This window comes from Lytechinus pictus, chromosome 5, assembly GCF_037042905.1.
Source record: "Lytechinus pictus isolate F3 Inbred chromosome 5, Lp3.0, whole genome shotgun sequence".
Lineage (NCBI taxonomy): Eukaryota > Metazoa > Echinodermata > Echinoidea > Temnopleuroida > Toxopneustidae > Lytechinus > Lytechinus pictus.
In genome coordinates, this window is record NC_087249.1 from 1,703,453 (window position 1) to 1,728,394 (window position 24,942).

Sequence of the window (24,942 nt, forward strand, 5' to 3'; positions counted from 1 at the left end):
TCACATAATTTCAATGATATCAAAATATTGACCAGCAATCATTATCATCAGACACATTGTTTTATTCACCATTCTATAGGAAAATAATTTGTATGTATCATTAACCACTTATAAAATTTGAATTTATGGAGTTTATATTATATGACATATAGCTGCTGGCATATGAAATCACAAATTAAATTTGAAAATTTATACCTTCACTGAGATTTTTTCACTATATTTTCTGTAAATTACCTTATGCAACATGTTTTCAGGGTGAACTCGCCTTAAACAGAATTTTAGAAGCTACAATGCTATTTGGGAACCTATGAAATCAAATGATCTTTTGTTCTACAGGATTATTTATTTGTATGGTGTGGAAAGAATGATTCTGTAGGCTCAATAGGGTCATTATAGACCGAATGTGACCCAACAGATATACTGATATTTTACCAATCAGTATAATTTTAATAATCTTGATATCATTTCTCTCTGTACCTGATATATTAGGGTGATAATGGAATCGACAACTTTTGGTCCAGTTTTCAGAAAGCAAGATTAAGCTGTTCGATTCCAGGGGAATTTCCTTTATATTTTAATGATTTACGTAAGTATCACCTTGTCTCCATCTTACCATGAAATTATTTTTTGTTAGTTGAAGAAAAATCAACCTATGCATATAAATACAATTATTGGCAGTGACACAACATTTGCTCCTGTGGCAATTGCTCCAGGCTTCATTACGTCTATTAAAGATGTAGGGTTAGGGTTGCAGTAGGGTTTTATGTTAGGTTAAAGGTAGTGTTAAATCCAGGGTTGAAGTTAGTTATTCGATTAGTGTGTGGAATATATAACAGAGCAATTGTCGCTGGAGCAAATGTCATAGTACCATATTTGCAATGTATCATGGACACGCACACTATGAACTACATGTATGAAGCATGTGGAGACCAGCTAGGGCAGAACAAAATGATGAGGATGACAATCTAAGAAGGATTTGATGATTTTTTTACATGTGGATAATTTTATTACCTTTGAGGAATAATATTATATTGGATGGCTCAGAATGAGTTTGGGCAAATATTCCAAGAATCACAGATGAGTGGAATATTGGCCCTAACGAGCGGAATATTTCTGGTATTCCATGAAAGAAAGCCATCCAATATAAAATCTATCCCACCCCTGGCAATCAAAAAGAGGGAAAATTTGATTAAACAAGTCATATCACTTGTCACATAATGGCATCATCACTTCATAAGATCAAATTTGGTCGTTGACATGCGACTTGCATGTAGTTCATTATGATGTCATCGAGCATACTTGAGCTCTATGCGCACCGCATTGCTTGACATTGTTGTACGCGTTGTATATTTCACGCATTCGCTCATGCGCACTATACTGTTGAATATATGCTCTCATATTCAATTGCAAAATTTTGTACAGGAGCCTTTGGAATATTCTTCGGATTTCGGCCATTCTAGGGATACGCTCTGATACTGCACAGGCAATTGCTGCAGACCAAAATACACAATTTTAATGTATGTCTAAAAGGCTCTATATAGATGATAATACAGGATATGCATGCAAGTAATATCCCCCTCCCCCTTCCCCTCAATTTCTCTCTTTGTCTCTCCTTTTTTATTTTTTTTAAATCATATTGTTCATTCTCATCATTCCACTCTGCAGAGGATATCTTTGTTGAAGACAGAGGATCAGATCACTACATTCATGCAGTATTTGCTGGTGTGCCGTAAGTTATTAATATTACTATAAGGATTATGATGATGATGGTGGTGGTGATGGTGATGATGATGGTGGTGATGGTGATGATGATGATGATGATGGTGATGATGATGGTGATGATGATGATGGTGGTGATGATGATGGTGTTGATGTTGATGGTGGTGGTGTTGGTGATGATGATGACGATGACAATGATGGTAATGGTGATGATGGTGGTGATGATGATGATGACAACAACAATGATGATGATGATGATGATGAAGGTGAAGGTGATGAGGAGGAGGAGAAGGAGGAAGATGGTGATGATAATGATGATGACGATGATGGTGATGGTGGTGATGATGATGTTGATGATGATAATGTATATAGTTATGGTTATTGTGATGGTGACGATGATAGTGATGAAGATGATGGTGTTGATGATCTTTGGATAGTTCAGGAGCTGCTGCACTCTTCAATATTCATATCTATAATAATGATTACAGTATAAGCACAATGATATTGATGCTATTTTTTCTTTAAAACAATGGGAGGAGACAGAATTTATACTGCACGGTCCCCTATGTACAAAGTGTTATCTTCCTCGTTCTTTAATGTATTGGTTACCAGTATGAATAGATGAGAAAAAATATTGTTGATTTGTTGTTCCAGAAAGAGATATCTTGACTGTGTTTCATCAAAATCAAGAGCTGAAATAAAATCCAAGTTTCAATGGACTTACATACCAAATTTATTATCTCGTGCCCATAGACAGCCTTGATGTCATAAAACTCAAGTACACATATGTGTTTACATGTACATGTACGTGTAGGTTGATTATCATTATCCATACGAAAAATCATGACCTTCATTTAACACCTTTTTTGATCTCATAAAACCTAAGTACACATGTATATGTATACATGTAGGATGTTTTTCATATTCCATACAAAAATATAATGACCTTCATTAACACCTTTTTTATCTCATAAAACTCAAGTACACATATATATGTATACATGTAGGATGTTTTTCATATTCCATACAAAAATATCATGACCTTCATTTAACACATTTTTTGTGGGAATCCTACCAGGTTATTTGCAATGCCTCTGCCTTGATAGAGGGACAGACCTTGTAAAATATAACTCATCATAAGACAATGGAATATGAGATGTAGAAATTCCTTAATAAACACAGGACTTTTGCTATTTCACCTGGAAAACACTATAGACCAAACATATGTTTCATAGATTTCAAGTGCAAATTTTATCCCCATATTTAAGTTGTTTGTAAAACATCCTGTTACATCATGTATCATGATATGCCTTTATACATTGCAATTAAATCATTATTACATTACAATAATAATTTTGAGTTTTGACATAATGAAATTATTTGTTTTCATCAGTTATATGTAATTAATGTTACCAATGCCACCTCTCTGCACCTTAAGTGACATAATTGGGGTGATTTGTGTTAACAAAATATCCAAACACTGCATGAAATGTTGCTGAATTGAATTTAGCCATAGGTGAACTACACTTTAGAAGATCAGATTATGTCTTACCTTTATCAAAATGATACTGAGACACTGTAAGTGCGTGTCTGACATGCCTGCCATCATTATATTATAAGAATCTATTACTACCAGCAAGATTGATATATTTACCCTCACCTCAACTTGTAATCAGATCTGTTCTCTTTGTTGTCCGGTTTCATACATTTTATACAAACAGTTAGAGGTCTCAGGGATCTTTTACATGGTCATAAAGATTAACTCTTCTTTGAATTATAGCAGTGATCCTACATGTAGGTGAAGCCAAGGTGACGGATTCAAAATGATATCTCCTCAATGCAAGGGGCATATTCAGTGGTATGCATGTACATGGAAACCATCAAGAGGAAAAAAGAGATTTTCATAATAAAGATCTAAATGTATTATTATTTTTTTAGGTTTAATTCAATTTGATACAACTTTAACAAGTCTTCAACAAAATTTAGTTTGAGAGATACATGTATTAATATGAGTAGAGAATGCAATTATTTAGAGGAATTGGATTTATCCTTACTTATGATACTGGTAATTATATTTTTGGAATCTGGAAAAAAAATTACTCTCTTTAATCTTTGGTGTCATATATGTGCATGATTGATGGAGGGGATAGGGTTGGTTGCCATTCACTATGTGAAATTATTATTTTTCCAAATACAATTATTGGTCCCATTTTAATTCACAGCATAAAATTCAGTGAAACATAGATTTGTTTATTAACCCTCCAGGTTGTGTGTAACAAATATTCACATATATGTTAAACATATATGTGAATAATTGTTTGTACTTTGAATAACAGTTGTTAAACAATGATGTCATGTGACCGCTGGTTGTTGAACAAAAATCCCAGGGTTATAGAATACAGATTACTTGTTTGTCACCCTAAATGATGTTAAATGAGTGTTTAATCTAAACCTTTCCAAACTTTCTTTCTTTCACTTTTTCTTTCTTTCTTTCGTTTTCTATTTATTTCTTTCTTTCTTTTTCTCAAAATTATTACTTTTGAGCTTCTGGATTACTACATTTTACTTGGCAGCTTTGTAACTTGTTCCCCTCTTATTTTTGTTCTTTAAAAAATGCATGCCGATATGCTGATTACATAAATTGGTTTGTGTTTTCTTTCCTTTTTTTCCTCCTCCTGCTTGTTTGCTTCACTCTCTCACATTTGTAATTTCTGGAATTTTTAGGGGGCTAATTACTTACATTCCTGTAACCTGTTGCCAACTGGATTTCGGTGATCCCTTTGCAAATGATATAGGAATATAGAATTCAGTAGTCAACTACATGTAGTTAATACTTCCCCCTGTTCATGATCATGCATTCTTAATATCTTTTATACAGTAATGGCCCACAGAGCTCAGCAGTATGTGTGTTTCTCCTGTCAGAAATAAATGAAATCTTTGATACAAGTAATTTCAAAGGACCAGCCTCTTCAGATAGTATCTGGCTTTCCAGACCAAGTAGAGAAATTCCTGTTCCAAGACCAGGTTTAGATGTAAGTAATAAAACTATTATTCCCATTCCAGGGGGTGTTTCACAAATAATTAAGTGTGATTTTAAATCATGCTTGAGTGCCAGCTTGTGTATGATATAAAATGACACTATCTGATTGATAGATGCAGAGTAGTATGTATGTCCCTTGATCATGTTCTGACCAATGCTTTTACAATCATTTACTCAAGAGATGTCCTCACTTTAAGCTAAAATACTTAGCCAAATTTATGAATTGAATACCAAACTAGGCTAAGTAATCTTTACAAGCAAATACCTTTAAATGAAATGCCATTTTTGTCTCGCCTGCGTAGCGGAGCGAGACATAGGTATCACTATTTCCGGTGTCGTCGTCGTCAACAATTGTGTTGTACACCCAATAACTTTCTATATCTTCGAGGTGGGATCACCAAATTCATACCAGAGGTCCATCTCCTGAAGGCACAGGTCAAGTTCGAATATGAGTCAAATTTGAATAAGGTCAAAGGTCAATGAACTTTCCATGACTGGCACTGTGCTGTGTTGTACACATAATAACTTTTTATATCTTCGAGGTAGGATTGCCAAATTCATACAAGAGGTCCATCTCTTGAAGGTGCAGGTCAAGTCCCAATGTGAGTTGAATTTGATTAAGGTCAAAGGTCAATGAACTTTCCATGACTGGCACTGTGCTGTGTTGTACAAACAATAACGTTCTATAGCTTCGAGGTGGGATCGCCAAACTCGTAACAGAGGTCCATCTAAGTCATATAGCATACATGTAGTTTTGACATGCAGTCTCTTCATGACTGCAATATGCAGGAGAGACAACGCTTAGCGTTTGCCTTGTTTATTTTAATTAAAGTGTAGAATTCAATACCTACCAACATTTTCCAGAATTGAAAATTCCTTCAAATGATAACATATATGAAAAGGAATTTGTTTAATAGATTTTTATATATAAGGAATAAAAAGAAAATTATTATTCTCTCTGTCCATGTTTGTTTTGGTTTTGTGAGTTAGAATATAAATCTAAGATGCCATCATTGAATATTTAGTCTGACGTATTAAAAAGGAAGATGTTTGTAGATTAATATACATGTATATTTAAGTTTCCATCTTTTGGAAATGCTTTGGAAAAAAAGAAAACAGCTTGATTGATTAATTACATACCTTGTTTTTCAATTACTTTTTAATATCTGTTTAAGTTATAGGTACATTTTGTAAAGTGTTTAGAAACTTCTTGCATTACGATAAGTGTTTCTTAAAGTGCAATATATTATAAAAATGACAATAAGCACCTCAACCACTCTGCAGAGTCTATACAAACCCTTATTAAATTCATCATGATGTGATCATTTGCCACTTAGTTCACATATATCAAATAAACATGTTCAAGTGTAATCTACGACTTGAAATATGCTGTTGAATTGTTTCACTTTCATTTCATAAGTACAAAGTAGGCCTATTTACAATCAAATAGTCAGGTTTCTCAACACTTAGCAACCTTTTGTCTCACATTAAATAGTATTTCGTTTTTTTTTATGTTCGATATTCATTTGTATGAAGTAAAATTTGAATTAGTAACAAAACCACTTGGCAAGTATTGTTTTAAAGAAATACATCAAACCAAATTCTTGTATATATGAGAAAAGATCTATTTGAAGATGATAGTAGTCACATCAATGGGGATACAAACCACTGATGGCAAATGCTGTTAAATGATTTGCTAATGTTTCTAGTGCTAAACCTGTATTGCAAAAATTTCATTTTTTGTGGAAGTAACAACATTTAATTCATTCTTTCTCCACCTCTTCCTATTTCTGATTCCCTTTCTCTTTTTTTCTTTCCTTCTCTAACCCCACCCCTTTCTCTCTTTCTTTTTTTTCTCTCTCAATCTACTTCTCCCTCACTTCCCCCCCCCCCTCCTCTTCCCCCCCCCCCCCTCTCCCTCTCTCTCACAGTGCAATAATCCAACTCAAGACATTAGATACATCAGACAGTATCCATTGATGCAGGATGATGCTTCTAGTATTCCTTTATTCATAGTTGATTACACTCGGTTTACTTCCATCGTTATGGATTCAGTGGCTCCTGGAAACATATACTATATCGGAACAGGTAGGTATATTCAATAGATATATTTGTCAAGGTCAAGAAAAAGATCAGGGGCCCATTTCATAAGGACTTACAACTGTTGTAACTTTGCCATTATGGCAACTACCATGGTAACCTTGATTATGATTGGCTGCTGAGTCCTGTTACCATGCTAGTTGCCATTATGGCAAAGTTAAAACAGTTGTAAATCCTTTATGAAACGGGCCCCTGATTTTAATCTTTTTATATGGATACATATTATATGTTTTATTGTACTATATTGACGTTTGTCAGCAAAAATAAATGATAGGGGGGCCTATAGAGAATTTACAAATCACAGCTGATGGAGTTGCCTATTGAAAGGTGATATTACCCTGTAAGTAGCACGAGCTTCCGTTTCCAATGCTTGGTGCATTCAAGGATTTATTCCTGCTTGGTACCCATTCACCTCTCCTGAGTTAAGTGCAGCACAGTGCGGATAAATTTCTTGCTGATAGAAAATACTCCATTGATAGGATTCTAATCACCATATCACAATACCCCACTGTATGATTTTATTTCAAGTTCAATTCAATATGATTCAATTCCATTCTATATAAAAAAAAGTTTCATCAACTGGTAAAAATATGGTTATTAAAATACAATAGTAAAGTGATATAGATAAAATTATATGATAAAAAAGAAGAAATGGCTGCCGTATAAAACACTAGAGGGTTAGTCTTGACAGCCACCACAACATGAAAGAGATCCACACAATGCACACAATCCACACAATGCACATACTCCAAGTGCCTGTTTGTTCCAGATTTTGAGGTTGGCTGGCCTGTTTGTTCCAGATTTTGAGGTTGGCTGGCGAGGGAAGAGTGTCTTGTATTGAATTCAAGTAAAACTTGAGCATTTCTGGTGACCATGAGTAAAGGAGTTTCTTCCACTTGATGTCTAATTGCATGGCTATTTCCCATCCTAGCCACCTTCCTTGCTGGGCCATGCTATACAAGGAAACCAACATCTGCTCCTCTGCTACTTCTTTTACCAGCCCAGAGATGGCATTTCTGTGTTCTTGCCTGTTCATTTTATCAGCACGCTTCACCACCTTTGCTAATCCGAGGCCTTGTCTGCCAGGCTGCCCTCTGCAAAGTTCATTGATGAACAGGTGTCTTTCTCTTTCCTCTAACTCCTTTACTCCATTCCATTGTTTCTTCTTTCCCTGTCTGGACAACATGTGGCCATAGACAAACTGGGTCTCCTTATCCACTGCATATTTGTGACTCGACACACCGAAATGAGAGACAAGTCGGAATGTTCTAAATCCAATTTTTTAGTGATTATTATTCCCCGTTTCTTTACCTTTAATTTGATATATCACTCGACCCTTAAAAGCAAATATTAGTAGAGATATTAGCCTTAGAATGCAAGAAGAATTGGGCTCTTGAAAATAAAAATCAAGAGAATAACGCCTTCGAAGTTTGACTTCCGTTTTGACCCTGCTCCACGAAAAAATCTATTTTGCCACCGCCGAGCTAACCGAAATGCCCTAGTAACCGCTTGCCAAAAAAGGCGAAACGATTAACCAATGAGGAGGCTGCTTTGAGAACAATAGTCAACTTGCAAGTCACGCGCGACTGCAAGACGAAACAACGTTCCATGTCAATCAATTATCTTCTACACATCAGTGGTTAAACCGGGGTTTTATAATAATCTTCGTGAAAGAAAAAGAATGCCATGATATAAAAGGTTGGACCTAAACCCACGGAGGAGGGAGTATTCCAATTGTGCCATCGGCTTGTTTGAATGTCGATGGCGTTTACTCTCACCCGGACTCTTGACATGTAATCTATCAAGCGAGTCATTATGACCTGAACTTTAACCGCATGTAAAAAAAACAAACTATCCCTTGTAAAAATAATGGTAAGATGGGCCTTCAAAATAATTTGTACCTCACCTTTACTAATGGCTTGTGTGCTCATGTTTTATTAATGCTTATGTTAGATTGAGACAGTGAGAACAAAACGCGAATAATTTGTTCCATATGATCGTCTATTACCGATCATTTGGGGGGGGGGTATAATTTACAGCATTGGAATGATTTGAAATTAGTACAAAATACATAAAGGTATATTAATGAAAAAAGGCAATAGAAAAAGGTTTATAATGATTCTAAAAGTGGTGCAGAAAAAAAACCTTGACATAAACGTCTTAATTCTACAACAAAAAGAGCGAGGAGGTACCCTGAGTAAAGTCCCGTTATAATTATTTCCAACAGAGGATAGATTAGGGGAGATACGCTTTTTATTTTTTTAAACAAACAAGTGCACACCTAGTTACAAATAATGCGTAAAACATTTCCATTTATCTGAATGAAGGATATAAGAGCAATGGTGTCGTAGCCGCGGGGATCGATCCCGGACTCTCCATGTATAGCCAGGCACCTTAGACCACTCGGCCACGGCACCTCCAACATGAATGCTGATTCGGATCGATATCGAGCACAACCAATATTTTATTCTAACACAGTAACAGATAAAGAATTAGAACATGCAAATGGCTTGTGCAACAAGTCTTTGTAAGATTGAATGATTAAATTTGGAGGAGAGAGAACCCCCCTAAAAAGAGAAAAAAACATAATAATAATAAATTCAAAATAAAAAAATAAAATGAAATAAAAGCCCGGTTGTGTTTATAGTTCTCTGTTTTTTTCTTGTCCGTTTTCTTAATTTTCCAATAGAACTTTTGACACTTTCCATTCTACCTTAATTTCCCGCTGTTGTTTGCTATTTTGTCATCTTTGTTGTTTATTTCCCTTTCTTACTAATCACGCTAGCATAGTATTTTGGAATGATTTGTTCTTTCTCACATGTTCTTCTTTCCTTCCTTTCCCGCTTTCCTTCCGTTTTCCCTTTGTATGTATTTTTTACTTTTTCATAGGCGGATCCAGCACTGATAACAGTGCGAGAACTGATTAAAAAGCTACAATAATCCGTCTTTAAATGCAGTCTCGACTTTCGACATCGCACTGAACACGCCATTTCTGAGTTGATGATCGACACTTCACACGTTTTGAAATAACAAAAGCCCGGACGTTGCGAGTAACAAAACCTAGACTATGGTAGACCCGGCGGTCGCCCGACGAGCGCCGGCGCGGTTTCGTATTAACAATTGATCATTAGCCTTTGTGTTACGGGGTCCTGGCCTCCCAAACTACGATGGATTGTGAGCTTTAGATAATAATGATAATTTTCCAAAGTTACAAAGCGCTGATCTCCTTTGTTTGAACAGTTCTTGTGCTTGGCTTTCATTTCGCCATTATTACGTTATCACCAATCTTGACCAACCTTATAACTCAGATTTCGCATCCCGTTTGACGGTTAGTAACTCTTTGATAAATATAATTAAAAGACAATTATTAAAATCTCTTTGAAGCACGGGCGGGAATGAAAGGGAAGGGGAACGTAGGTTTTCATTTCTCTGCCACGGCCCGTTAATTGCTTTTAATTTTATATAGATTAAAAATTATAATCACAAGCCCTTTAAAGCACTTTACTTCAGGGGCGCGGTGGAGCGAATTTGAAGGGGGGCACTGGGAAAAATGACACCTTCTCGTTAAAAAAGGAAGACTAATCTACAGTAGTGTGGTGAGCGAAAATTTTTGAATTGGCTGCAGTATCGAAGCTTAGAGCGAGCAAAAATGAACATTTTTATAACGAAAATCCAATTTTGTGTTAGATTTTGACATAAATTATAGGCCTATTCAGAAATAATATCATTATCTCTCTTTCCTTCTCTTATATTTTCTTTCTTTTTTCTTGGTTGTGATTTTTTTTTGGGGGGGAGGCAAGAGTCCCCCCATCTGTACGCATCTACCCACTCAACTGACTGATGAAACTTAATGCACGTATGATTATTCTTTTTACCTTCAGAAGTATATTGCTTTATTTCTTGTTTCAAAGGGGCACTCGTTAACACCGTGACTAAACTGATGGTCCTTCCCAGGTGAAAGGGGCACAGAACATGTTGGTAAGGGGCACTTTCTTGGGTAAAAAGGGGCACTGATAAGAGAAAGGGCACCGTATAAGAAATCAAAGGGGCCCCTTCTAACGGCATAAAACGGGTCTTTCTCGGGTGTGAAAGGCGCTGCACGTACAAAACACGTTCGTGATGGCATTTGGGGGTAAAAATTGGAATACGAAAAATGGCACTTGCTAACACACACAAAAGAGAAGATCAAACTGGGAAAGAACGATAAACCGAAACATAAAGAGGATAAAACAAAGATAAGAACAAGAAGAAAAGGGGCATGGAGGAAAAGACGGTGGGTGTGGCAAGGAAGAATAAAGAACGGCTGTGATAAAAAAAAATAGAAGATCGAATGGGAGAAGAAGGAATAATATAGAACAACAAAAAATAAGAGGGAAAAGGAAGAGGAATAAGACGTTGGGATGAGCAAGAGAGAGAAAGGAGAAGGAAAAGGGGAAGAAATGAGGTCAAAAAATTAGAGCAGATCGACGAGGTAGGAGAAAAAGAAATGGAGAGGAGGAATAAGATCGTGGGGATGAGCAGGTGAGAGGAAGAAGGAAAACAGAAATATATTAAAGAGTAACGAAATAAAAAAAGAAGAGGAATAAGGTGGTGGGTGAGGGAGGGAGAAAACAAAGAAGGAAAGAAGAAAGAAAACCGGCAAAAAGAGAGAAGATCGAAGGGTGAGAAGAACGAAAACAGAATTATGTAAATAGAAACGAAAAGGGGGAAAATAGGGGAAAAATGTAGAGGGTGAACAAAGGGGAGAGAGAAGAAGGAAAGGAGGAGAAAATAATCGACATAGAAAAAAGAGAAGATCGAAAGGGAACAAGAACGGCAAACAAAAGAGGAATTAACGAATTAGGATTAAAGAAGTAAAAGGGGTTGAGGAAGAACAAGAGGGAGATTTAGAAAGAAGAGACCGAATGGCCTGAATGAGAAGAGCGAACGAAAAGGGGGAGAAGGGAAGAAAGGAAGAAATAAAACACAAGAAAGACGAAAGAAGAACTGAAGGTAAGAGAATAACAGAGAGGGAAAGAGAGAATAGATCTGGACAAAGTCGAAGGGGACAACATGACAATGACTTGTAGGTTAATGTTAATCTCAATAGGTGTATTTTAAATGACTAATATGTTCAATCAATATCGTAAGACCCGTATACCATTATCAAAAAATAAAAAATGCAGGTCTACTGCATGGTTCTTTCGGGCCATATTTCATTGGTCAAAGTCAGGGGCAGATCCAGGATTTTCCAAAAAAAGGTTTTCAACCATAAATTAAGGATATTTCGTACTTGCCAAAAAATTGACAAGCAAAAAAAAGAATTGGTCTTCAATTTCAGAAGGGGGGTACATCCCGGGGTATATCTCGGCTTCAATGGCATTTTTACATTACAATTTTTAATTTTTCTTCTCAAGGGGGGGACGTCCCCCCCCCTGAATCCGCGCCTTGTCGAAGTTGATAATTATTCTACTGTCTCTGACTTCCTGTTATTTCTGACAGTTATTTCTTTCTCTATCGTTCATTCAAACATGATAAAAATTGAAGGCAAAAATAATTGGAAATAATGAAGCCCACCAAGCTTTCATGATAAACTTTTTTTCTTTTGTTAATGATACTGCAGATCCATTAACCCACATTCGCGAACATACAATACTTTTATGGATTTTAAACCATTTCTTTTGAAAATAAAGTTTTCTCTTCGAAACATCCCGATCACTTGCAAATAATAAAGAGAATCTTCAACATGTCCATGTTATGTTTCGTGAAATAAATCCTCGCCAACAAACCGTGTTATGAATTTTGCGTTTACGCATGACTTTTTGCGCGATTATAGACAAGCTATACGCTCTAAATCAGGTAGGCCTATTAATCTATCGCTAACGCCCCCGCCTGGTACCAACTACCATTATTACAAAAATAATCCTTTAGTTTGTTAACTTTTGTCAAGAAGCCCCCTTTTCAATTTCAGAATACGTATTGAAAGCGATGCTTTTGATCTTTCTTTTGAAGCTCATTGAACCGATCGATCAAGCAGCCGGTCGGACGCCGCCAGCTGTACTCTAGTTTAAATGAATAGCCAATCAACAATGGCATACGTTGCTAGAGGCGGAGCTTAGTATGAAGCAAAATTCGATCAAGTCGAGCATGCCAAGTATCAGAAAATTTCGAAATGACCGAAAAAAACACTCGCAGAAAAACTCTTTTTTAATCACTTTCCCGTCATCAAATTCACTCATTTTTTTCACAGAGTAATCATGAAACATGGAAGAATCAGAAAATGAAGAAAAAAAAATCTTCAAAATTTCGACTTTTTTATTAGTTCGTCGAATTTCTAGGAATTTTGATTTGCGACTTCTCTCTCATTTCGGTATGGCCGATCACATTTCATGATGTGGTATTTCACGACTTGCATGCATTTGAGGTGGGTTGTGAGGGCCTTAAGTTGCAATCCTTTGTTTTCTCTCTTTCTATACAGAATTGATGAGTTTGAGCTTCTAGACAATCCTGCCCACTTTTTGAGATAGCGAGTGGCAGTTGCTTCCAGGGACTTGGCATATGATATAGGGAAGCAATAGATGATGAACTCCCATGATACCCTGCTGACAATGTGGTTGTCATATATCCAATCTTTCCAATATTATCAACGGGGTCTCTGTCTAGAAGGTTCTTCAGTTTGCTCCCAACTTGTGTTCGTACTTCTCTGTCACTAAGGTCCTTGAAGATTTCTAGGAATCTCATAGATCAGTACAGGAAGATAATAGGAACTAAACATTTCCCCATACATTACACAACTTTGATTTTGAAAGTGATACATGAACCCACAGTCCATGTATCTTTTGATCTACAAATAAATCTCCAGATATTAAATCTATACTAGAACAAAATTTGTATACAAATTCTTTCCATTGAATAGGTATTCTTTCATCAATATGCAGTTTGTTTGCATGAAGCTTTATTAAGTATAGAACATAATCGATATTTATATTCAATGTGCTTACATGTAAGTTAAGAGATTAAGGATTTCTCTTTTTACCTTCAAATACAAATAAACCATTAAGTGATTTACGAATATAAAAATTTGTAAGTTTATACCTTTCACTTTTTTGTCTATTTAATTTTTTGTTTGTCTTTATACCCTTCTTTCTTTTTTTCCTATTAGAATCTGGCTCTGTACTGAAAGCGTATTATAATGGAACTGAATTCAACGTTTATGAAGTAACTGTGACGGTAAGTACATGTATCTGAAAAAGTAAGCGATAAGTGCTATATAAGCAAATAAAATGATTATTATCAGCCTTACCATAGGCAGCTTACCAAAATTCAGAGATGTGTCTTTCACACGGTAATCCTTCCAAGAATATTTTCATCACATTCACCACAAACGTGTACTGGGGAATGCAGAAAAGCTTCACTGTGAAAGTCACATTTGATTCCCGCTATCCCGTTTAGTTTTTGCAGTGTATAATGCGTGTTATCATCAAAATAACTTATTCTTTATGGCAGTAGTCCAGTTCGTGCTTGAATTAGAGTGCGCAATCACACAATATGCAGTGCTTGTCCTGCTATTTATATCAATATCTATACTTATTCATGATTATATTTTTAGTTTCATCTTATTCATTACATTCACCCTCAATATATGTCTTTCGACGAAAGCTGAAACACCATCTTCTCAAGGACTATACTTAGAACAAACACAGTTGTGTATCTTTCTTTCAGGTATAGCCTCATTCCATTCGCTCTACTGGTTTATACTGAATTAATTTTTTTATGTTTTATTTTCTCATTCCTCCTTTATCATCGTTGCGCGTAGGTTGTCTTAATCTTTGGAAGCTGTCCCTTCCGCTCATTGCTCCCTGACGCCATAGATTTTTTTTTTTTTGCCACTCTTAGCAATAATTATTTCCATTCTCCTACAGGCTCTAATTCAATTTGTTGCTTTTTACGATTCCCAAAGTAGTAGTATGTTGATACTTTTTGTTTTTGAGGCTGCCATGGAGATCTGGGAGTGTTTCATAAAACTGTCAAGAATCTTCCATCATCCTTTCATGTTAGTATTCCATCACAAACTCAATCAGCAAATCATCCAATGGGAATATTATTCCATCAGTCATTTAATCATTCTACAAACAAGGAGTCAATAATATATTAAGCAATCTTTTGAATTAATTGGAAAATGCATATTATTATTTCTCAAAGTTATTATCATGGAGAATGGATTCAGACACATCTGATTGTTTACTTCTGTTTGATTCATTCTGACAGGATAACAAGCAACCTGTGGTGGGTCTACAGCTAGCCGGTGATATCACAAACCGTCACATTATAGTTGTATCTGATAATGCCGTATACAGGGTACCATTACATAACTGTGCTACTAACTGTGAAAGGAGATGTTCTGAATTGATGTATGGATACTGCCGATGGGAAGGGGGCTGCTGTAAAAGCTATGGGTATGTATCAGGAGTCATCTGTTCTCCATGTTTTCTTACACCTCTACAAGTCCCCCGTTCTACAAATATTTTGTTTGTGAGAAATGTTTGCCACGGCGATCTATGGCCCTTTTTTCTATTGAGATGAAGTTTGTTACGTCAGAATATGCGGATCCAATTTTCCACTGCAATTTTTACCTGCATGTTTTAATAAAAAATTGCTCTAAAATGTTATTTCACATTAGCCACCCACCAATTTTTTTTTTTAGATAGGCGTCATAATTGCCAACCTTTTTATTTCAGGGTTTGTTTGACAATCTTCAGTGGTACATTTGCTCCTGCAACAAAAAATGTGTAGATATTGGTTGAGGTTTGAATTATTATTAAGTGTTTACTTCACAATGATATACATGTAGGATTAATGACAAATATATAGGTGTGAAGTTCTTAAAGGTATCTTACCCAATGTATTACATGATTACTCTGTACTACTATGTATTACAAGCAGAAGAGGTATAAATGGGATTGCTAATGTTTCTTGGCTTATTTTGTTTTATTATTTACAGTGAAACGACATGCAGTGAGAACCCGATTGATGGTGAGTCTTTTTTTATATCTTGCACTTTGTACAAATAGGAATTATTTATTTTAAAGATATTTGTTATAGGGCATTTTATAATATATTTATGTCTGAATGCTATATGGCACCTTCCTGAAATTGTTTTTCTCTGTTATCTAGTAAATGTAAATATTTGTAATATTCTAAAATTATGATGGCATCAGCAGTTGGGAAGTGAAGTAACAAGGGAGAAAATGTAGGTGTGATTTACAAGGTTGATTATTTTATAGGAATGCAATGAGATGTCCTCATTACATTAACTTTGATTTAAATGTGTATTTTTCAGTGAACATGTGTATTTCTGAAAATGTACACTGCTATACACAGGTAACCTTTGCCAAATCAAAATTAATTTGTTATCTGTAAAGGGGAATTTAGAAGTACATACATGTGTGAAGATGATGAAGGTATGGGGGTTGCATGTATGGATTAAATCCTTATTTAAATCATTCAATGGAGAGTTAAAAAGATATATGTATTTAATATGATAATAAATGGCTCTTTAGTAAATTACGTTTGTCATAAAGATTGAATGGCTTTAATGTGTAGGTGTTGATTTGTTTTACAGTTTATGTAACCATGGAGCCAAGTCAGTCCATGACAGTATGTGAGAATGAGATAATCCAGCTAGTCTGCCACGCCCAGACCGCACCATTTTGTCAACCAATTACTCTAGACTGGACTATGGGCGGAGGTCAATCCATCAATGACATGGGTCATCTTATTAGTTTAGATCAGCTTTATGACTACCCACTCCACAAGCTGAGTGCTCTGACCGTTCAGTCGGCTATCACTGGGAATACAACCACCCTGGAATGCACAGCTCAGACCACTATTGATGGACAGGCTTATAGTGTCACAAAGGCAACCACTATTAACATTAAGAGTAAGTTGCCTTGGTCATTTATTATATTTAGACATTAAGCCACATATTTGCTTTCAGTATCTCTAAGCTATCATGTCACTAAAAGGTAGTTTTGTTGGAATTCCAAAGAAATCTTGAAGGAAAAATGTAGAAGACAGGCAATTGCTCTATACTTCAATAACACAAATCGTATTCACAGGAAAGGAAATCATATTGTTCTTGACATCCAGTGGCTTTGTTCAAGACTTGCATACAAGACTCAATGTTTGTAACTATTTTAGCCATTTTTAACCAATTTTGCTCACACAAATGTTACATACCATGTTTTTTATTTTTCTAACATTGATCTGTAGTCATTTTCATTCCAAGTGTCAAAGTAGTTAACTAGCCCAAGCACCACCTCTCTCACTATTAAACGGGTATCTTTAAAAAAGCTTACCTTATCATTCCCTATTCCTCTGTAGATTGCATCACCCAAGCATCTCTAGAGAGAAGATATAACCTTCATCAACAACTGAAAGAAGAAAATACCATGAGCATGGTAGGCTTATCTTCTATATACCCCCCCCCCCCCGCTCTTTTATGGGGCATTACAAGTAACCTAACCACAAATCAATTATAATTTGATGTTGCAATAAGTTTTGATTGCATGCAAATCAAGTGCAAATTGAGTTTAATCAAAGGATCTATGCTTGATATTAGCACTATATGCTATAAGTGAAGCTTATTAGTCTTTATGTCTTCCCATCTGTCTCCCCCTTCCATCCTTCTCCTCTCTTTCTTGATCACTCTCTCTTCTTTCTCTCTTCTTTCTCTCATCTCCTCTCTCTCTCTCTCTGTATTCTAATCTTCTCTTCCCTACCACATTCTACTTGTTGTTGTATGGTTAAATTTCATTTTGTTTATTACTCTTTTTAAACTCTGTTAACTAATGAGGTTAACGAGGCATGTTCAGACATCCCATGGCAAAGCGATGCCACAAATCTCAGCAAGATGTAAATGAATCCACATTGAAATTTTTTTTGCTATCCTGACAAGAGAAAAAAATTGTTTATTAAAGCAATACGTCATAATAAAGTCTATATGTGGTGTAAAATCCTCCCCAGGGAGTTAGAGAGGTGCAATTATGCTTCAAGAGATTCCAGTGATCTTTTGATATCTCACAGAAAATTTGAAAGTGTTTGTTGTACAAGGCGACTTTAATTGCTATATAACTTTTGAATACAATTATAATTTCTTGTCTGGTGTAACTTATTTTGCAGAGTTGTGATGCTTACATATTTGACTGTGCTAACTGTGCCAGCTTCCCATGAATTGCCATAGCAGTATGAGATAAGAGCCCCAGGATTGGACTTCAAATGACTTGTAAATGAACTAGAAACGATAACTGCAACATCATACCTTCTATCTCTGAATGAAAAAAAATCTTCAGCTGTTCTGTGCATTTATTTATTTGTAGTTTACGTTTATATAGAATAGAGAAACTTTTATACTGCATTTATCTTAGGGGGTAAAACTATTGTTTAAACATTTGTTTATGTTTCTGTCCAGTCCAACTATAAAGAGTTATCTATATTTCAATTTGTTTTATATAATTTGTTTTGATAAAGAGATTGAAATGCTCAAAAGTTATGTGTATTTGATGATGAGGAAAGGAGACGAGCACGTTTTAGATAGGGCTGTTGAATTGGAGGTGGACACCTTGAGGAGGAGGAGACAGCCTCCATGGAAGAAGCAAGATAAGGAGACTAAGATGGTTTGGTTGAGGATGGGGGATGTATTGCATCAGGCAAAATGGAGGGATGTGTTAACAGTGGCCACCCCCATTCACACCATAGTAGATTTATTTCTACATTTACGCAATCATAGTTTAATTCTTCTGGCATTGCTATTGCTTTGTTCCTTTACTATGATAACTAGGAATGCATTTTTTTTATCATGACATTTATTTTTCTTGCCATGTTTCTTGTCATGTTTTTGACAGTATTACCTATATGTTATTTATTTCCTTCAAAATTGTGTAGATTATCACTCACTGTGACAACTTGAGATAACTCTTTGCCATAGTAACTCAACAACTTGTTGCACTCTTGCCGAGGATGATGAGTTCAAATATTGACCAACAAATACATTTATGTGTATTATCTATCAGCTCAAACTTACAAGAATTTGTTTTCTTTACATCTCTTGTAAGAAAAAATAAAGAACTGCGCCTGTGAATACTTATTTTGGGTAATTTGGACAAATTACTGCAAAATACTGTAGTACTGACAGTACTTTTTTGCGAGGGATGTGTGTGTTTTCTGTCATAATCTAGCATTGTTTAAAAAAGCCTGGTGTAGTCTTTCCACTAGAATCTAATGCATTGCATATGGATGAGTTAATCTTGAGGTCCAGAATGATTGAAATTGCTTCTAAGAAGAGGGGTCATTTCACTGTCCCAATCCAATAATTAATCAGATCAATTTTATAACCCTTAAAATGAAATAGATTTCAGTTTTATGGCTGAAAAATTAATTTTGTACTTAGATGGTAATCCAGATTAAGTAGTACTCAATCAATTCATATTCTCTCATTTTTCTAAAACAATGTTAGGTGGGGGAGATGATCGCTATCAGACTCTATATCACTGACACATAATGATCATAATGTTCAAAACTGCAATGTTTTACCCATACTTGTGATAGAATGCCAAACTATGTTTCACAGGGTTTCTTAGAATTTGTTAATATGTTATGGGCTTTAATATTAGACTGATGGTATCATGAATGTTTTTATATCTGCTCTGTTAAAAGTTCCATTATTTATCTGTATTATGTTTCTGACCATGATTATGTATGTTTTACCTTTAACATTCTGTATGTTTTTTTTAATTGTGCTCGGTGCGCATCAGATTTTTGTTGTCATTGACAAGAAAAACATTATGGACCAGGGAGGCTTGATAGACTTGGAAAAAAATCAGTGAATATGGTCAAAATTTTCATGGACCAAACTTAATATTTTAATCATGCTGAATTATTTTTATGGATCGTGAGATATATACATGTAACCATGTCCTTTTAACACACATTAGTAAGTATTTATGATTTTCTTTAACTTTCTATTGATCTGTGAGTTCTTCTCAGAGTGCCATACACAATTGCACATTAATCTCGAGATGGTTATTTGGAAAGGGTCAGTATCACAATTTTGAAGGCTTGTTTTCTGAACTCGGGTTTAACTTAGACCATGGTCTAAATCTGTGCTAAAATTATGGGAAGCCAAACATGTCAAAATGTTGTTTACATGGAATGCTTCTCATGTTCACTGTGCTCTGTCCTAATTATTTAATAGTGAAGACAATTATCTAATTTATCCTACCCAGATAGTTCAAAATGATTTGAGAATCAAATGAGCTGATTTGTTTAATCCTTTACTTTTAGAGATTTATTTCACTATGGGCTATCCATCGTTAAACCACAACCTTCGACCAGAGTTTAAATTAAACCCGACTTCAGAATACGAGCAATCAAGTCAATATTATAGAGTCTTGGATAGCTTGAGCAATGCAGGCAATCTAATTGGTCAGATAATACCATGTGACTGGAAACTGTTGTCCTGTCCTACATTGGCTAGGTGTACAGTATTCATCAATTGGTGACACCCAAGATATGATGTTTTCTGACTATGCATCCCTGTCTGTTTCAAGTACAAATACCTGAGATAATGGACCATCTGTAGGTTAGGGGAAGTCCATTTGGTCTCAAGGGACTTCCCCTAATCTATGCACAAACTTCACTTGATTGCTTGGACCAGCTTAATTTGTATGTCAGTATATTTGTAGAAGTAAAATAATAGATGAAAGACATGGTGTCAAGATGAGTAGTTGTGCTATGTAAATATACCTTGTACATGAATATAAATTTAGTGTACATAAAAACATAGGAATATGACATGATTTATCATGACTTGTAAGAATTGTACTCTGTATTGTTCGTCTGCATGTTGTAGTGTATGTGTACTATATATCTTCATGTGTCCAATATAATGTATTTATGCTCTTTGTCTGTTGTAATCTACTTCTGTGTGAATGGGTCCTTTCTATGCAATGCCAGTGGTATATTCTGCTACCGATGTCTAATTAAGATATGATTGTGAATTCAAAGAAATAGATCACAAATAGATTTTATCACTTGCAGGCGTTGATAATACAAGTGAAAAAGATGGCAATTACACATTCATCACTGAAATTTGGATAAATTAAATCTCATGCCTATTCTACTTCATGGCCATAAAGAAATGTTCAAAGATTATAAATGTTTTTGGTTGTTTTTGCACTTGTATTACTATTATGCTTGTTTAGGAAATGTTACGGAAATGTGGAAATGCCAAATTAATGTAGTATCTGCATTTCAAGAGAGCGACAACTCATATTTTGTCTGCATTTTCATCTCCTATGTCTTGGTTAAAAATTATTGATTACTGTACAATGTAGATTGTGAATTAGAAATTGATTATTAATCTTAGAAACTTACTGCAAACTTGGTGCTAGTAGTAATAATCATGCCATAGTATTTAAGTAAATGCATGCTAATATATTGTTATATAATAATACCTGTATACGTATGATAATGAAGTTTAATGTTTATTGTGCCTTTCATTACTGAAGTGGCATTGGTCAAAGTTCTTCTCCTTATTGTTTGCTTACATTGTATGTGGATCTTCCTAACATTAACTGATAATCATGATAGTAATAATGTTAGTTTTAATGTGTTGTCACAAAAGAGTAGCATTAGTAGCCAGTAAGATGCGTTTTTCTACATATCCACGTATATTGATGTAATTTTCTGTAGAAACTCATGGGAAAATTCAAAAGGTTTAAGAATTTGTGAAAGGGAAATAATGTGTGCCATATACATGTATGCTCAAAATGTGTCAATAAATTGTTTCTATTTGTAGTAAGGATTCTTATAAGCAGCTTTCTTGTAGAAATAAACTCTTATTTTGATAGGAGTTGTGTGAAAATGTGGATAATTTTCATGTTTCTTAGAACATGTTTGTATCAAATTGAATTTATCAATTTTCTACAACAAAAAAAAATGAATTGAAATTGTGTGCATGTGAATATCATAAAAGGGCAGATTACAGAAGTATAGTAACGTATCAATGTTATCCCTTTCCAAACAAATAAAATATCTATGACTGTCTTTTAAAAGCTTTGGACTGTCTCTGTAAATATTTATGCAATTTGATAAGCCATACCATTACCAAATACATAGAATGTGATGATGAATGCTGTCTATCTAATGAAAGGAAGCAAAAAATAAAAGAAAACGTTCCTTTAAGAGTAAAATGTATTGGTAATTTACATTAAATGAAATATTGCCAGACATATATCTCTTTGCAGGATGAATGGACAACTTTGGCAAATATTATTTAGCGAAGAATATGAAAATAATTTAAAATTCTGTTGATATGATGTATTTTTTTTAGTGCAGCATACCTATACACAAAGAAAACAAATATGTGCAGACTGAAGACTGATATTATGTGTATTGAGGGACAAATATTTAAGCTTTTTGTATTGACTTGAAAATCATTTTCTTTGTCTTAGGAATACAAAATTGGCCAAAGGTTTTTCAAGGTTATGATCATGTTTCGTATGTAATCTGTACATACATTAGAAAATATAGTTATATTTCATGGTATTTTGATAATTATTTATCATTATGTTGACACTTACATCTCAATAGGGTAGCATGAGTCATGACAGCTTGAATATTCTCAAAAGATACACGTAAAGGAAATGAACTACCATGTTAACTTCTCATGAAACCTTTATTTAATACAATATAACTGTAGGTATATCAAATTGATGGAGTAATTCTTTTTAATCAATATCAGGCCCAAAATGCTTGCCTGTTCATTTATGTTATTTCACATTGATTTCCAATCTTATAAAAGAAATCTTCAATTTGTTTTTATTGCACATAGAATTCCTGTTATACACTGTACTAATTGTAAAAAATGTTAATCTAAATTTAAATGGATAATCGTCAGAGATTATTGAATAAATGATTTAGATCAATCAGAATATGAGAGAGTAACTCCTCACCTTTTCCTAGATACATTACTTGTATCTCTAACACCATTCACAACTCAAGTAATTGATGTTGAAGTCATCAGGCTTAAATTTCATTTTTTTCAAGTTCTCGCAAGCTTAAGCTATGTTGAGATGAAATTTTCACTGTAGCCTTTCTTTGTCAAGGGTCATGGGAATTTTTAAAAGCCCTTTTTAGTCTTTGTTCATGAATGTAAAGCTGAATAGTTTGGGTTTTTTTTACTAATGATTAGCTTTCATTCACTTTACTGATTTTACCAAAACTTTGACAAATGGATTCTGTAGCTGTTGTCTGTTAGATGTATTCATCTGTGTGTCAGTGGTAAAAGGCATCAATAAAATGCTGAAGAGTTGCTCTTTCTTAATCTGGCAAATTGAAATTAGAGTAATGAATTATCTTTTAATATTGGCCGTCTAACTTGAGATTCATTTTGATACCCACTCCGTGTGTAGGACATAGCATATTACCAAGCCAAAGAATCCAAGCAGTATTTCATGCAAACCCTGTCAGTTATCCATATCGATGTGATTTTAATCAAAGCAAGCCTCATTTCAAAGCAGAGGCAGCCATCTTCATAACATTTATGTAAGAATTGAATATAGAAAGCATGCTAAAAGCGAGAGACGAGCTTGGCGGTATTGACACATTAGTATTGATAATCATTTGCTGTTCACAGTATTTGTTGTTCGAGATGTCGGCTAGTTACTACTAACTTGTGCTATGTTATGCCAATGTAAAAAGAATATCTTACAATCGATTATAACTCTTTGGTACAAGGTTTGACTATTAAAGATTGATATTAATTGTATCTTTGATATCACAGGACAATAGGTTTAAAAACGGTAGTGCATAATTTTATCAAGAGTCCTAAGGAGGGTTTTATTAAATTGTCCTTTATGAATGAAAATGACTATCAACAATTATTTTCATATTATATGACACCTAGATAGATCGTCATTTGATTGGTTGTTTGATATCGATCATTCAGCCCATTTACAATGACATCATCAAACGTGCAATTTTGGATCCATTCATCATGCAATTATGGATCCATACGATTTTGTCCATTGCACACGTGCACAGAGACTGCAGGCCATGCTGCAGGCACCACTCGTGTTTGCAGCGCGCATGTTTTATGTACGCGACAATCAACAGACCAAGCTCGCATCGCATGAGCGTATTTTGCATCAAAATTTTATATGAAAAAGAATCTATTTTGGGGTGTCATATAAACCAAATAATGAATGTTTTTCTCTTCATTCGTGAAATGGACCGAATACTTAATTCCGTGAAAGATGAAATGAATGATCTATTCAAATTGGCTATGCCTCTTTGAATGGATCATGTCATCTTTCACCTCATAAAGTATTCTGTCCATTTCACTCATAAACATTCATTATTTTCATAAGAGACCAAGGAACGCATATACTTCCAATGCAGTGTGAGTGACTATGTTCTTCAACTATTCTTCAGATATCAATGCTAACTCTTTTATGCATACATTGTAAGGCCAGTGCAATGCTAACAGTTTTGAATAAATAATAAAGAAAGGCATATGATATTATAAATATCTTTTGTTTCTATTTGTAGTTCTTTGGGTCAGATAATCATGTAGTTAAGAAACCAGTATGTCCTCAATGAGTGACCATTGGAAGGGTCACTGATCAAAGATGACAATTTCTTAATTCCTGAAATTTAATTTGCATGTTTTTGATAGTCAGGGGTTAGTGTAAATATGACGAGAATGACAATTCCATAAAGTACATAGATCTACAATCAACTCCATATATGTGAGGCCTTCCTGAAATGGTTTATTTCTGTTCTACAGTGTGTATCAAAAAAAAGTTTACACTTTGAAAAAGCCCTGGGAATTAAAAAATATACATGTGGGTAATTTTTTTTCACATATAATCTTGGGTTTGGGTCTCATCTATCCAATGAAAGTAACAGATTTGACAGAATGTTACACTTGAGTGAGCACTGTCCATTTTTGTAAAGCTCACAGAAATCTGTTTGCGCAGAAATGCTTGTTTTCACGCTGTGTCAAGGAGAAAGGGCAAAATCAAACTTACCCTGCGAAACAT

The 24,942-nt window shown here is 34.8% G+C and overlaps 1 protein-coding gene across 1 annotated transcript in view; it reads left to right on the forward strand.

The window, feature by feature from the left end:
* Window positions 1–24,426, forward strand: part of LOC129261950 (semaphorin-1A-like) — a 44,113-nt gene extending 19,687 nt beyond the window's left edge. Inside the window, exons 9-18 of the mRNA XM_064099597.1 lie at window positions 490–586; window positions 1,666–1,729; window positions 4,598–4,751; window positions 6,691–6,847; window positions 14,001–14,068; window positions 15,107–15,294; window positions 15,840–15,871; window positions 16,461–16,778; window positions 17,222–17,298; window positions 18,020–24,426. Coding sequence (XP_063955667.1) covers window positions 490–586; window positions 1,666–1,729; window positions 4,598–4,751; window positions 6,691–6,847; window positions 14,001–14,068; window positions 15,107–15,294; window positions 15,840–15,871; window positions 16,461–16,778; window positions 17,222–17,298; window positions 18,020–18,070 — 1,206 coding nt within the window. The 3' untranslated portion in view covers window positions 18,071–24,426. The remainder of the gene's footprint in view (window positions 1–489; window positions 587–1,665; window positions 1,730–4,597; window positions 4,752–6,690; window positions 6,848–14,000; window positions 14,069–15,106; window positions 15,295–15,839; window positions 15,872–16,460; window positions 16,779–17,221; window positions 17,299–18,019) is intronic.
* Window positions 24,427–24,942: the final 516 nt, after the last annotated feature.